At 37.6% G+C, this 14,410-nt stretch overlaps 1 protein-coding gene across 1 annotated transcript; it reads right to left on the bottom strand.

Annotated features, from left to right (window-relative positions):
* Positions 1 to 89: 89 nt before the first annotated feature.
* Positions 90 to 12,956, bottom strand: phf12b (PHD finger protein 12b). Its single transcript, XM_051862423.1, has 15 exons — positions 12,233 to 12,956; positions 11,555 to 11,733; positions 10,218 to 10,290; positions 8,307 to 8,724; positions 8,102 to 8,222; positions 6,024 to 6,156; positions 5,597 to 5,761; positions 4,613 to 4,765; positions 3,972 to 4,503; positions 2,720 to 2,827; positions 1,764 to 1,922; positions 1,579 to 1,677; positions 1,415 to 1,497; positions 1,173 to 1,311; positions 90 to 1,091 (listed from the first exon to the last, which is right to left on the bottom strand). Exons 1-15 carry the CDS (start codon positions 12,296 to 12,298, stop codon positions 727 to 729), a joined length of 2,793 nt encoding a protein of 930 aa, XP_051718383.1. The 5' UTR covers positions 12,299 to 12,956; the 3' UTR covers positions 90 to 726.
* Between the last annotated feature and the right edge of the window lie 1,454 nt (positions 12,957 to 14,410).

Below are 14,410 nucleotides of genomic sequence, written 5' to 3'. Positions count from 1 at the left end.
TTCCACAGAAGAAATTCATACAGATTTTAAACAACAGAAGTGTAGGTAAATGAATTTATTTTAATATACACAAAAATCATAAAATGGTCTGTTATTTAAAAATCTTTATATATTTACAATGTAATGACATACATGTCAGACGTTTTCTTGCTGACAAAATGACACTTCAGTCACATGTACATGACCAAAAGAGACAATTTTAGTTGAACAACTAGCTTTATACACAAATGAACTTCACAACCAAGGCTGTAGAGGCTCTAACACTACAGAGAAACGGACAGTTCCAGAAGAAAACTAGAACGATCAATGATTCTGCTAATAAATCCTACAAAGGTATTTGCACATGTATGCACTTCTGCATATAGTTACCTAGTGTGCAAAAACTGCAGAAAAAGGAACAATACATTTTTATAACAAAATAAAATATTTTGGAGTAAATATATTGTTCAAAAGAGTACATAAAAACCTCTTGTACTGACACAAAGTATACAGGGTGTAGTGTCACAAGAGAGGTTTAGGGAAAAAAAAAAAAAAAAAAAATTGAACATCTGCTTCTCAGTCAAAAGGTTTTGCATATAAAAAAAAAAAAATGATAGAAATGTAATGTGCAAACACTTTGTCCGTAACACCCAGCACCCAAAGTACAAATGAATGAATTAACCGCATTATCAAAGTTCCTCTATCCAAATTGCATTTACGGTCCATCGTGTTTAAGAAGAGGATGGGTTATGATACAGACTTGGACTGTAGCACTGGCATTTGGTGGAGTTTGGGAGTCTGTGCGTCAACCACTTCAGTCTCTTCCTGAATAACGGTGGTGGATGCCTCCTCTTTTTTGGGTTGGTTGCTAGTAAACTCTGTGATGCTGAATAGGAACTGCATGCAGCCCACTTTGATGCAGCTGCTGTGGTGAAGCAATGCGGTGCCCTCCCAGCCGGCTCCGCTGCCCCCTATCAGGCTGGAGCTGCTGGCTTTACAGTTGCAGGGGGACTTGGGTCCTCCTTGAGCCTGGCTGCTCATCATAGCACCTACGGGCATCAGCACTGCCTCCGCACACACCTCCCCCAGATTCTTCCTTGACCTGTTGCCTCCTGCAGATTTACCATATGAGATACAACGCATTATGACAATCATATAATGCATTACAAAAACAAGATGCGGGCGGTACTCACTGATGCTGTTTTGTACTTTGGACGCGAGCCCACTGGGTGAAGTGATGTTCGGTTTGTCAGAGAAGTCACATGAGTAAAGCACATTGTCTACAGTTGTCCCATGCTCACTGTAGTTCAGAAGCTCATAATGCTTCGTGTTCTATGAGAGATTAAATAAAATTGATAAATCTGTTAAATCTGGACAATTACATTAAAATGAGCTTCCCAAGAGCCTTTAATGAGGCATACTAGATTTCACTCACTTCATCATAAAAGATGCAGGCATGTTTCCCAGAAACATAATTGCAATGACCGTAGTTTGTAAGGCACACGTCCATTTCAGCACCTGAAAAAAAAATGTAAAACCATCAATGATGAAACTTCAAAATAAAGCAATCTTGTTTACATTGCTTGTTGCAAACCGTACCTGTTCCTATGTACAGAGTCCTATAGCACATGTTGACAGCTGCTCCTTTTCCTGTTAAAGGACACAGTACTGCTCGAGCTTGCACGTCCCTTTTTTGTACTGGAAAAGAGGAAAGACTTGCTACATTATGATTGGAGAGGCCGTTAGAACAGCCTCAACATGATGTGATGAGCGAGTTTTGTTACCGTCTGTGTGTGGGGAGGGTTTGGGCAGAGAGGCAGTGACGGCTGGAGGAATCCCACATTTACTCGAGGGTTGAAGAGATTTGGGAGATAACAGCTGCTGGATCCTCTGCCAGGCCAGAAGTCTGATCAACTCCTCATCCAGCTTATTCATGTCCACTTCTACAACACGGAGAAAGAAAGAATTTCATTCCTCAGAACCAGTGCAAAATTATTTCTACTGGGAAAGAATGGTTTAATTTAAAAATGAGTTCTGTTATGCCCGTGAAAAGCAGATTCATAAACAGAGGCCCTGTTTCCACCTGGTATTATGATACGTTTTAGTTGATCGGATCACAAGTGGACGAGAGAGAGACATACCCGTTTCCACCTGGTATTTTTTTAATCTGTCTCTTTTGTTTACTTCAACAACTTCTGTGCTGATTTCTTCGAGGGGAGTCTCTATGGGCGGTTAAATGTATGGGTTTTTCAGATCTTTCAATCTAATGGACGAAATAAGCTCGCACAATTTACATATGAACGCGAACTGGAGACTACGGAAAAACATACAGAGAGCAGCAGCTTTTGCTTACTGAACGCGATGAGTGCGTGTTTGAAATCAGGAATGGTGAGAGAACATTGTGCTTGGTACGTTTTTCATCTTCAAACCAAACTTGGGTATTCAGCTGACAAAGTTTAAATCCCGTCTGGCTAGCGCGCTTCCCATAATGTTTATGCGTTATGCGAGCAGGCAGTCTTTAGTGGCTATTCGAACACATGAGAATTTCCACTACGAAAGCAATCTAATGCGTTTTCGACTACCTCTGGAAGTGGTCGAAAGTGGACAAGCTCAAAGCGTTTTACACACCGTTTACACCTGTATTTAGCGTCATCCACTTGTGATCCGATCGACAAAAATGCATCTTAATACCAGGTGGATAGAGGGCCAGAGTCATTTCTGGTTGATGTTGAAATCTTACCTGCATCGCCTTGAACCACATTCTTGATGTAGCTGTATAAGCTGCCTATGGAGGAGGGGAGCGTTGAGCCTTTCCCAACAGACATTGCATCAGGGCTCACTTTGTTCTCTGAAAAAAACAAGACATAAATATGAATTTTTGTGGACTGAAAAATCTCCAATCTTAAAACTCCAATTCAGTCTCAGATGTATAGAACTACATTTTCAGATTCAGATTTTCCTTGATTCAGTTTTTAACAATTGCAGGATACATACACTACCAGTCAAAAGTTTGGAAACATTACTATTTTTAATGTTTTTGAACAAAGTCTCTTATGCTCATTAAGGCTGCATTTATTTCATAATACATACAGAAAAATCAATAATATTGTGAAATATTATTACAATTTAAAATTATGGTTTTCTATTTTAATATACTTTAAAATATAATAATATATTACATTACTCCAGTCTTTAGTGTCACATGATCCTTCAGCAATCATTCTAATATGCTGATTTGATACTCAGTTATTATCAATGTTGAAAACAGTTGTGTTGCTTAATATTTTTTTGGAACCTGTGATACTTTTTTCAGGATTCACTGAATAAAAAGGTTAAAAAGAACAGCATTTATTCAAAATATAAATCTTTTCTAACAATAAAAAATCTTTACTATCCCTTTTTAACAATTTAACACATCCGTGCTGAATAAAAGTATTAATTTCTTTCAAAAAAAAAAAAAAAATTACTGACCCCAAACTTTTGAACGGTAGTGTATATTGTTACAAAAGATTTCTATTTTAAATAAATGCTGATATTTGTTAACTTTTTATTCAAAGAATCCTGAAAAAGTATCACAGGTTATAAAATAATATTAAGCAGTACAACTGTTTCCAACATTGATAATAAATCAGCATATTACAATGATTTCTGAAGGATCATGTGACACTGAAGACTGGAGTAATGATGCTGACAATTCAGCTTTGCATCACAGAAATAAATTATATTTTAAAGTATATTAAAATAGAAAACCATAATTTTAAATTGTAATAATATTTCAAAATATTATTGTTTTTTCTGTATGTATTATGAAATAAATGCAGCCTTAATGAGCATATGAGACTTCGTTCAAAAACATTAAAAATAGTAAATGTTTCCAAACTTTTGACTGGTAGTGTACAACGAATCTGATACTCAGAAGGGGACTTAATTCTAGAGCATAGGTAAATAATATATGTATAAAGTTATGTAAATGAGTATGTAGGTTCAAATACCTTTAGCTTGAGATGACAAGCTGCTGTTCGTCCCCGAGGAGGAGTTCCCTACAGCTGAGCTGTGATGATGGGCAGACGCGGTAGATGAAGGAGTATCTCTCTGCATACAGGAGCTGAGGGGACTGCTGCTCTCAGTCTTTATGTCTACATGGTTGGGCAGGGCTGGTTCTGAGAGTGGAGTCTGTAGTCTAGAGGGGCTGCTGGGCCTGTGTGGGGTTTCAGCTGTCATGCAGGTTACACCCTCACACACCACCGGCCCGTTCACTCCTGTGCCCTTTTCCGCTTGACTGTCAGAATCACTTTGACAAGATCTTTCTCGGCAGCTTTCGGGCTGTTTGGGTGCCGGAGAGGGCAGCAGAAGGGCCCCCTGGGGGCCAATAGGTGTACCGCTGAGCTCCTGTGTCTCCATACACTCCTGCATCTTCATGTCTGATATATCAGTCAGCTCTGAGCCCCGGAGGGAAGATGACATCTGCTTAGCAGATAAATGTTTCATAATACTGCACTGAAGTGCAATGACATGACGAAGCCACTGCGGAAAGGAAAAAAAAACCCCTGAATGGTACAGAATCCTTTTGCAGTCATATTTATGTAACAGGCAGTTACGTTTGTTATACAAACACTTTATACAGTGCATTTACCTCCTCTTGTTCTTCTTCGCTGGTTAAATGTTGGGTAGAAGAAGAACATTCTTGTTCCATGAAATTATTCGTGACCAACTCTCCATTGCGAAGGCCCATTTGATCCATCAGCACAGGGGGGTTTTGGTAGTGACTTTTAATGGCATTGGGGACCTATGAACACATCAAGTGACAAGAGTCATAAATTAAAACTACTGTCTATGTAAAGGTACCTTTGCTGAAATTACCTGATTTTTCCAGCAATTTAGGATTCTTTTTAAGTAATTTTATAGAGATCACACTCACAAGAGTGATTTCTAGCCAAATAAAGTGGAACTGAGCATGACTAAAACATACATTAATCTTCAAAAGCTTAGGGTCAGTAAGTTCTTCCAAATGTTTTGGAAAGAAGTTTCTTTTGCGCACCAAGGCTACATTTATTTAATCAAAAATACATACAAAAACAGTAATATTGTCAAACAGAATTACAAGAATTAAAATAACTATTTTCTATTTTAATGTAATTTATTTCTGTGATGACAAAGCTGAATTTTCTGCATCATTACTCTAGTCTTCAGTATCACATGATCCTACAGAAATCATTCTAATATGTTGATTTGGTGCTCAAGAAACATTTCTTCTTATTATCAGTGCTGAAAACAGTTGTGCTGCTTAATATTTTTGTGAAAATTGTTTTTTTTAGGATAGAAAATTCAAAAAGATTTTGTAACAAATGTATTTACTGCCGCTTTGATCAATTAAATGCATCCTTGATGAAATTAATTTTTCACCAAAAAAAAAAAAAAAAAAAAAATTAATGAATTTGTGAATTTAAGCCATTTAACAGGCCATTTAAGTTTCTACTGTCAATATATACTATATATTTTATCATTATTATTATTATTGTCATCTTACATAGAAGGCCTGGTAAACACACTTGTGAAATCCCTTGGTATTTCCAGTTTTTCAAGGACTGCGGTAACACTAAAAACCATGTTACTCCACCTTCAATGTCTTTTTCTTGATGTGGCGGACACCTCTGCGGTTGGGATGGTGTTGGCGGTGAACCCATCGCAGGAAGTCCACTTTGACTGCGTGCTGGGACAATCGGTCCTGGAACTGATCGAAAAGCTGGCAACGTGTGCTGAGGGTCACATTCTTTTGGTTTAGCTAGAATGGAAATAAACAACTTCTTCATTTTATAGTCCGTCATTTAAGAAGAGTGATTTCATTAATCACAAATAACCAAAAGTAAAGAAAAAAAATAGTTGAAATATTACTACTTAAACGTGACACAAATATAACACAAAGTGAACAGAGAAAAAAAAAACAAACAAAAAAAAACAGTAATCTGTTGTTATTGGTTCCAAAATAATAAGCGCCTTGTGAGACAGGCCTAACATGAACAACTGATCAAAGATGAGCCACTCACCACCATGTGCTCTACATGGTTGGGACACATCCATCTCCCAGTGGGCATAGCAGTGAGAGGGGGGTCCAGGCAGTCCATATGGAACAGGAGTGCACAGTAATCACACTGGATCAGAGGAGCCACCCTGCAGCTCCTATGGAGCAAGACGAGAGACAGAGAACCTGATGCACTGTGCAACAATACTGACAACAATCAATATGTGATTCCATTTGGGTTACATGTGTATTCAAATACTGGGTCAGTGTTATTTTAATATTTATATACACTAATACAGTATTTACAAATATCTTGAATTTGCTTTTATTGCTATATTTTCAGTTCTTTTTAATTTTAGTATAAGTTTTAGTAATTTTGTTATTAAATGCATGTGATTTTTTATTAGCGTTTTGGTTTTTTTTGTTTTTTTTTTTTAAGTATTTCTATTTGTCTTTAATTTTTTTTTTAAAAATTCACATTTTACTTTTAGTAATTTTAGTACTTCAACTTAGTTGCCAAAGCAACAGGTCTAATTTTCAGTGTTGTTTTTAAAGTTTTCAATAATAATAATTTTTTCTTCATCTAATAAATATTTAAATTAACGAAAATGATTGTTAACAGTAACAATACCATTCTGAAAACAAATATTGTTTTTTTTCAATTTTAATCAATTCTCATTTTGAAGTTTTCATTTGATTAATAAACGGAACATTGTATTGGTCCTCCCAACCAATAAATCGCTATAAGCTTTATGCATTATTACATATTGGACTGGTTTCACAGACAGGGCTTAAAACTAAGCCAGGATTTGTTAGTCTTAGTTCAATTAGGACATTTTAGTAGCTTTTATAAACATGCCTTTAAAAAAAAAAAAAAAAAAAAGACATTACTGGTGTGCATCTTGAGACAAAACAATGGCACTGACATATTTTAAGATATGCCAGTGCAAGTTGCTTTCAGTTAAAACAGCTCAAACATGCATCTTTAGTCTGTGAAACCAGGGGATAGTGTGAAAGTCTCAGCTTACAAATTCTGTCAACTTTATTAGGAAATTCAAATAATATAAATACCGTTTTGGCACTCTTTAATGTGTTGTGACAGATCGCTGTAGCGCCTCAGTTCAAGCGGCACATGAAACGATCATCTCTTCCTCTTTACTACTAGTTACAGCACGAAATAAACGTGAACGAACATCAGAAGGAATGTTGAAAGATACAGTACAACTTACCGAAATCTGTATCATGTCTCATAATCGCTCAATCAGCGTTTCAACCGTGGAAAGACGTGAATGAAACAGTTTGAGAACAATTTCACGTAATGTTACATTTAACTCATAAAAGCCATTCAAAACTCATAGTCAGCTAGAAAAGTGAACTCTAGAGAGGAGCATTTCGCTAAATATATGCACTATTGCATATCTATTGTATTTTTACTTAACCTGTTCTTTGATATTTCATGTATGTTGGAATAAGTCTGTCATGTTTTTATGACAGCCACTATTTAAATGTTTATATTAAAATTACAAGTAGAAACATAATTATGCCATTAAAAATGTATTTTAGAACATTATTGTGTGTAATTTAAATGTAAGTAGCCTATACTAATCAGTTAATTTTAAACTTTAATGGCCACAGTTTAGATTAGGGTCCAGTTCTCACTATTAACTATTCACTACAACATTTGCCTCAATTACTGCTTATTAATAGTTAGTAAGGTAGTTGTTAATTTTAGGTATTTGGTAGGATTAAGGGATGTAGAATAAGGTCATGTAGAATAAGGCATTAATATGTGCTTAATAAGTAGTAATAAACAGCCAATATCCTAGTAATATGCATGCTAATAAGCAACTAGTTAATAGTGAGAATTGGACCCTAAACTGAAGTGTTACCCATTTAATATTACAGTAATGTATCAACTGGGGTTCCCTGTATAGTTTAGCATTAGTTGATACATTTTTTTCCTTGAAGAAATTTGCCATGTACTATACCTGATAGGCCTCAATATATGTGTGTTTTTATATATATATATATATACACACATATACACACACATATACACACACACACACATATATGCATAAAACTGTCTATAATGTTTCTTACTTGCCACAGGTGAAGCACACTTTCACTGGCAGAGGGACCAGCCCACTGGGATCCAGCTCATGTTGTGGCCTCTTTACATTCTTGCCTATTGCCTCCTCTTTCCTTCTACGCTTACTGCTGCCTGTAGATACACACACACATACACTAAGAGTTACTCAAAGCACACTTAAACAACACACAGCACAAAAGTGTGGGCGAGTCTCACCTGGCAGTGAAGTGGTGCACGTAAGCTCACTGGGCAGCTGGAACTGTGTGGGGTTTCTCTCCATGGCCGCAGCGATCAGCAGCTGAAAAGGTTTCTTCAGGCGAGGTGTGGCACTCTCAGACTCGGAGCAGTGCACTTCCTCTTCAACGTCCATCAGGTCCTCGTCCACGTCATTGTGTTCCGATGGTGTTGGCGTGTCAGTGGATGCATTGGAAGTGGGCGTTCCAGGACGGCTACTCGTGCGGCGCTCGAGAAGACGGACCTGCGCGACAGCGAGCCTCAGGCCTCCTGACGCGGCAGAGGGCAGTCCGTCCAGACGCAGCGTTCCCAGCTCCAGCTCTGCTGCAGGGGAGGAGGACCGCTTGGACAGCTGCCGCTCTAACGCCCCGTTCACCTGCTCTGCCTTCTGCTCACGCTTCTAGAGAACCAGAAAATTATACTGTATAGCTCTGTCCTAAAACTAGTAAGCAAGGTTGCTAAGGCAACAGTTAACATGCTGCTAAGCTAAAGCAGGGGTTCCCAACCACATTCCTGGTGCCTCACCAACACTGCATGTTTTGCTTGTCTCTTTAATTAAACACACCTGATTCAGTTCACCAGCTCATTCATAGAGATTTCAAGACCTGAAATGTGTGTGTCAAACAAAGGAGAGATGCAAAATGTGCAATACTCTAATAAGCATTAAAAAAAAAAACATACAAATGTCGAGTAAAATTATTCTTTTTGATTTGACATTTATTTTTATTTATACTTTAAGCATTGAATGAAATGCAAGTTTACTTATGATTAACTTTTCTCTTGCCTCGTCGCCATTGGATTTTTTTTTTATTGGGATTATATCCTTTGTGAAGAAGGCATGCATTTTGTGTCTTCCTCAAGAAATTATTATATGTGCAGGGTGTTTCCGGCATTGAAAGTATTTTGGCAGCCGCCAAAACTAATCTTTGTTCCAACAAAGATCTATTTGATAATTGAATGTGACAATACCTGCCGTTCTGCAGCACCAGTACCTGTTGAGAGCTGGCTGCTTTAAAACGCTCCCGTGAGTGTTTGTGCAAGCGCTCTGTGAAGAGCATCAAAGGTTTCTATTTACAATGTGTTTTTGCAGCGTTGATCTTTGTAGCCAATCACAGACATATCTGTTGAGTGCGTGAATGCAATGGCCAATCAGATGTGTTTAAGTCAGTCAGAATCCACTAAACACCACTCAATACGGCAGACTTTTTGACTTTTTTCAGCGTGATTTTTGCATGCTCGCAAATCATTTCATTATAACCAAGGTATAAACACGTCAATAAAAGATTCACTGCACAGCGTAGACAACTTCATTGATTATAACCGGAGATTTCGCAAGAGTGCAGCTTTGTTTACCTCACGTTGTAATTGACAGCTTCCGTGATTATAATAGCAGCGATCTTTGCTCGCTTTCTGTACATAATATATATTTTTCATACTGCTAACTACACATTTCAAAGTTTCTGGATTGACAACCATATTTAAATGCGCGATTGAATCCAAATGCTGTGCAAATGATCTTGGAGTGTAAATGCAAAATATCAGACCTGCCACTTTTTCTATGTAACGTGTTACTTTGTTGTTCATTTTATTACTTACTTAAATATATAATAGTACTCAGCATTTTGTTTTATGATCTGTCCTGACAGTGATTATTTTTTTTTTATGAATAAATAGGATAAGTTAATATTACAAACTGTTTTTTGGCATTAATTTTGGATTTATTGTCAGTACTGGGCTCACAGTTCATGTGGCTAAGGTACTTTGTACTGTTTTTTTTTTTTTTTAGATTTTAGATGACCCTGTTCGTCTGCCACCACCAAAGACCATTTTTGAAAAAACCTGCTAAATGTGCAAAGATAAAGACAAAGCAAGGGCAAATATGACTGCACCAACCTTTTTGCGCACGCTGCAGCGATGACACATCCAGTCACCAGGGGGCAGCATCTCTCTGCTCAAAGGCGGATTACTGTGAAGAATGACATTTCTTTCACAAATCTGGATATACTCAGAAACACAGCACTTTAATTTTAACAGCAGATGTAATTTTAACTTTAATATTAAATTTTAAAATTTATGTAAACTCTATGTGGTAATAAAAAAAGCTTAATTTTCGCATGAAAAATAGTGAAAGATCACAGGTTTTATTCAATGTCCTAGATGCAAAAAAACAAAACAAACAAACAAACAAAAAAACCCAATGCTGCAATCACACTGAAACTGTTTGGGTCTCACAAATCTACAAGTTAAAACAGGCTGAACCACAAGGACTCATTGTAATATGTAATGATGATTGATGTCACAAATATATAAACAATTTTTTTTTTCTTTGTCATACAGTCACTGTAGACTAGCTTGTTTTCTTCTATATTACATCAGCCAAGAGAAAAGCTGGATCAATTTAATGTGAAGCACAGCCGAACAAATCAGGGCAGAGTTGTTGAATAACAATACATTTACTTCCCCTCAGTGATAAGCACAAGACAATAGCAGTAAAAACTAAGAGTTTGCTTAATAGGACATGGCAGAAAACAAACGTTAAACAGCTATCAAATGAAATGAGGCAGGAGTAACTCCATCCAAACAAAACATCCATGATAAGAGATTATAAGACACAGCTGAGCCTGCAGAATGAGAGGAATGTATTTTTACACGAGATGTAGATGAGGGCAACTAAACAGAAAAAAGAAAAAAAGAAAAAACCCCGTAGGCATCAATTACTTCTTCGTCATTTGGGTAAATGCGCATTAATACTTTAGCTCAAGCTGTCAGTGAACAAAAGACTTCTAAATGTCCTTTTCTAAGCCCTTTTTTGGAAGAGGAAGTGGTGTGCATAAAATAAAACAAAATGAATTACACTTTAAAATAGGCTACATTAAAGTATTTTAAATTGTAGTATTTCACAAAATCACTGTCTAAACTTTAGAACTGTCATGTGTTTTTTTCCATTTAATATTATGTTGACAGCTATAAATTCATAAACACTTTTGCTAAAAAAGAGCGGTATACGGTGCAAACCATTACTAACCACTCTAACTAGAACTTCCAATACTACCACAAATCACCCTCCAACCAGATAAATATCTTTATGACGTTTATATATCTTTGGGACGTCAGCAGCATAAACAGACATGTACATATACAGACAAAGCCAAACAAAGTTTCAGTCAACTGGCTCGGACCATTCATTTTGTTGCTCCCTGACACTATATGAAAACACACTGCAAACATACCAGCACTGCAGGTGAAAAGCAGCCGGACAGTGATCGCAGCAGAGCAGATCTCCTCCCTCACGGCAGCTATCACAGGTGTCGTGGTTTGTGGCTCGGCCTCCTCTTCTGGTCTCCCTCTCTGGTTTGCGTCTCTTCTCTCCATCCTCAGAGCGTGGAGGTGCGAGCAGCTGTTGAATTTGCTGGAACAGATTGGCAAATGTATTTTAAGTATGCATTCAGTGTTACCTCCTGAAGTGTTTAAAGTGACAGAAAGTCTATTCACACATTTAACGTGTGTTTCTAACCTAACCACTGCAGGTTCTGGATATAATCCAAATCTGATACACCTATTGCAGATTTTGGAGTAAAATCGGGTGTTAGTTTAGAGATGCCCCCAGAGTGTGCAGTCCTGGGGGGCCTCCAGGACCACTGCATTCAACTACGAGTAGGTCATTAAACTTTTTCCATGTCAAATCAGATCTGGTCACGTGAGCTCACCAGTGAAAACTGTTCGGCTGCTATATAGCCAAGTTTTGTTCACGTTTCTGCTACAGGCCCAGCTCTGCATAAACTCACCAAAGCGACTCACGTCCATTCTGCAACTTACTGTCATTCGGATTCATTTAATCCTTATATGCCTGTATTATAACTCGCATAAGGCAGTGATTTGTGGCACAGCTGAAGGGCAGACAGGCTTACCTCCATTAGGCCCCCAGACGTGTCCAAATCGTACAGAATCTTCGGGGTCTCCATTTTGTCCCACATTCACACTGCTGAAATGTAGCATGAACACAAAACCGAACAGCAGTTCTCGCTTTCTCCAAATCCAGTCGGGTTTTTCTGCTGTCCTTAAGCCGTCCGGGAGAAATTAAACTGGTCACTGGTCGATAATCTAACAAGATAGCGGATTGGCTACTCGATGTTCGGCTAGCTAGCAGCTATCAACAAACAAAAGCACACATGTCGCCGGAGGTCTGGTGCTAAACGAGAGCTGATGAATCGCCCAAAGTCTAATTTAAGTGCAAATATCCTTCCTATTTTGAATGCAAGTTGTTGTCTGGTGCAGTATTGAGGGGTTCATATGGGATGTAAAGGCCTAGCTCGCTAGCCTAGCAGCATCCTCTGCTTCAGCAGCAGCCGCCTGCAAAGATGCATGTAGAAATCCACAGCTGTCTGTCCCCATCGCATACTGACTAAAAAAGCGCTTTCCTTCACAAAGCAAGTCCGCTGGATTGATTGTCGGCGGTTAGGTCCTTATGTGCAGAAACACTCGTGGATGGTGTTCAGATGACAGCAGTGAAGAGCAAAGGTGTTGTTATGAAAAGCCATTGCTAGTAGCTATGCTAACTGGCTGGCGCTGCCCTCCTCTGACTCGAGCGGGGTTGGAATGAAGTCTGCGCATGCGTACTGAGACGAAGAGAGGAAGGGCTCCTCCTAGCGTTAGTCTGGAGGAATAACAGAATAACTCTACAAGCCTGCAGGTCATGTTTTCTCTTAAAGGGTTAGTTTACCTCCAAAAAATGAGAATTGTGTCATCATTTACTCGCCCTCATGTCGTTCCAAACCCGTAAGCCTTTCGTTCATCTTCGGAACACAAATGAAGATATTTTTTATGAAATCTGAGAGCTTTCTGCTTTAGCTACACAACTAACACTTTGCTGCTTCAAAAAGAGATCGTAAAACTAATCCATATGAATTTAGAGGTTTAGTCCAAATTTTCTGAAGAGACACAATTGCTTATACGCTGAACAGATTTAATTTGTCATAAACTTGACAGAATTTTCATTTTTGGGTGAACTATCCCTTTAAGCAAGGTGGAAAATATCATACAAAAGGAAATATTCCCCCGAATGGGTAAATAATAGTTTGTGAAGAACAAATAAAACAGCCCAATCCAATGGAATATCATTTTTAATTGAAGATATGATCTGACAATATTGTGGTAAAATAATTACAGTACAGTACAATAAAGTAAAAATATATTCTGAATCAAGATAATCACAAACAGCCAAGTTTCTTGCAGCTATCAAGAAGCATCTCAAGATTTCTTCCATGAATTCTTAACTGAATCCCAAAATGCACAAAAAAACAAACAAACAAATCCCCAAACTATTCTTTCACCGTTTCTCTGTTCTCTTGTAAATCACAGCACTTCTCATTTTACTGAACTGCTCATGTTGTCTTCCTCACACATAAGTTGCTTTGGATAACTGAATAAATATGAATGTAATGCATGTAATATTATCAGATTGAAAAATGCACTTGAGTTCCTTGAATTCCATTAAATGTTGTTTCTTATGTTCCCAAAACACTGTTGTTCAATTTGAGACAGTGAAACACTGAAACGTACACACACAATGCAAGTCTGTCATGTGACCAACTGTGATGTTTTTGGCAGCTTTTGCTAATTACACTGAAATGACATTTCAATCAATACGGACAACATTCAAATGGAGACCAAGTACGTAACTCTTTTAGATGATCCACATCATTGATATTAACAGACAGTGTGAAATGATGAACAAAGATCTATTCTATAATAGATAAACCTCATATATACATACATTGAAGCCATATCTAATACAAATTTTATGTACATTCTTAGATATTTATATATTAAGAGTGCCTGCCAAAAGAGTACAGTCAATTGTTATTTTGTTCCATAATATGTATAAAAACATACAAAAATAAACGGAAATCAAAAAATCAGAGCCAATTGATCAGTGAAGGAGGGATGATTTACAAGAACTTCCTGTACATAGATTTCTACTTTTCGCTTACACAACCAAAACTGAAATTTAGGGCAGAGAAAGAGAGCACTTCCCCAGCAGTCTTTTGTTTGACACTGTACACACAGGCGAATCATAATTTAGGTTA

Source organism: Ctenopharyngodon idella, chromosome 15, assembly GCF_019924925.1.
Source record: "Ctenopharyngodon idella isolate HZGC_01 chromosome 15, HZGC01, whole genome shotgun sequence".
Lineage (NCBI taxonomy): Eukaryota > Metazoa > Chordata > Actinopteri > Cypriniformes > Xenocyprididae > Ctenopharyngodon > Ctenopharyngodon idella.
The sequence above is the reverse complement of the archived record's forward strand: the minus strand, read 5'-3'. Positions and strand labels throughout refer to the sequence as shown.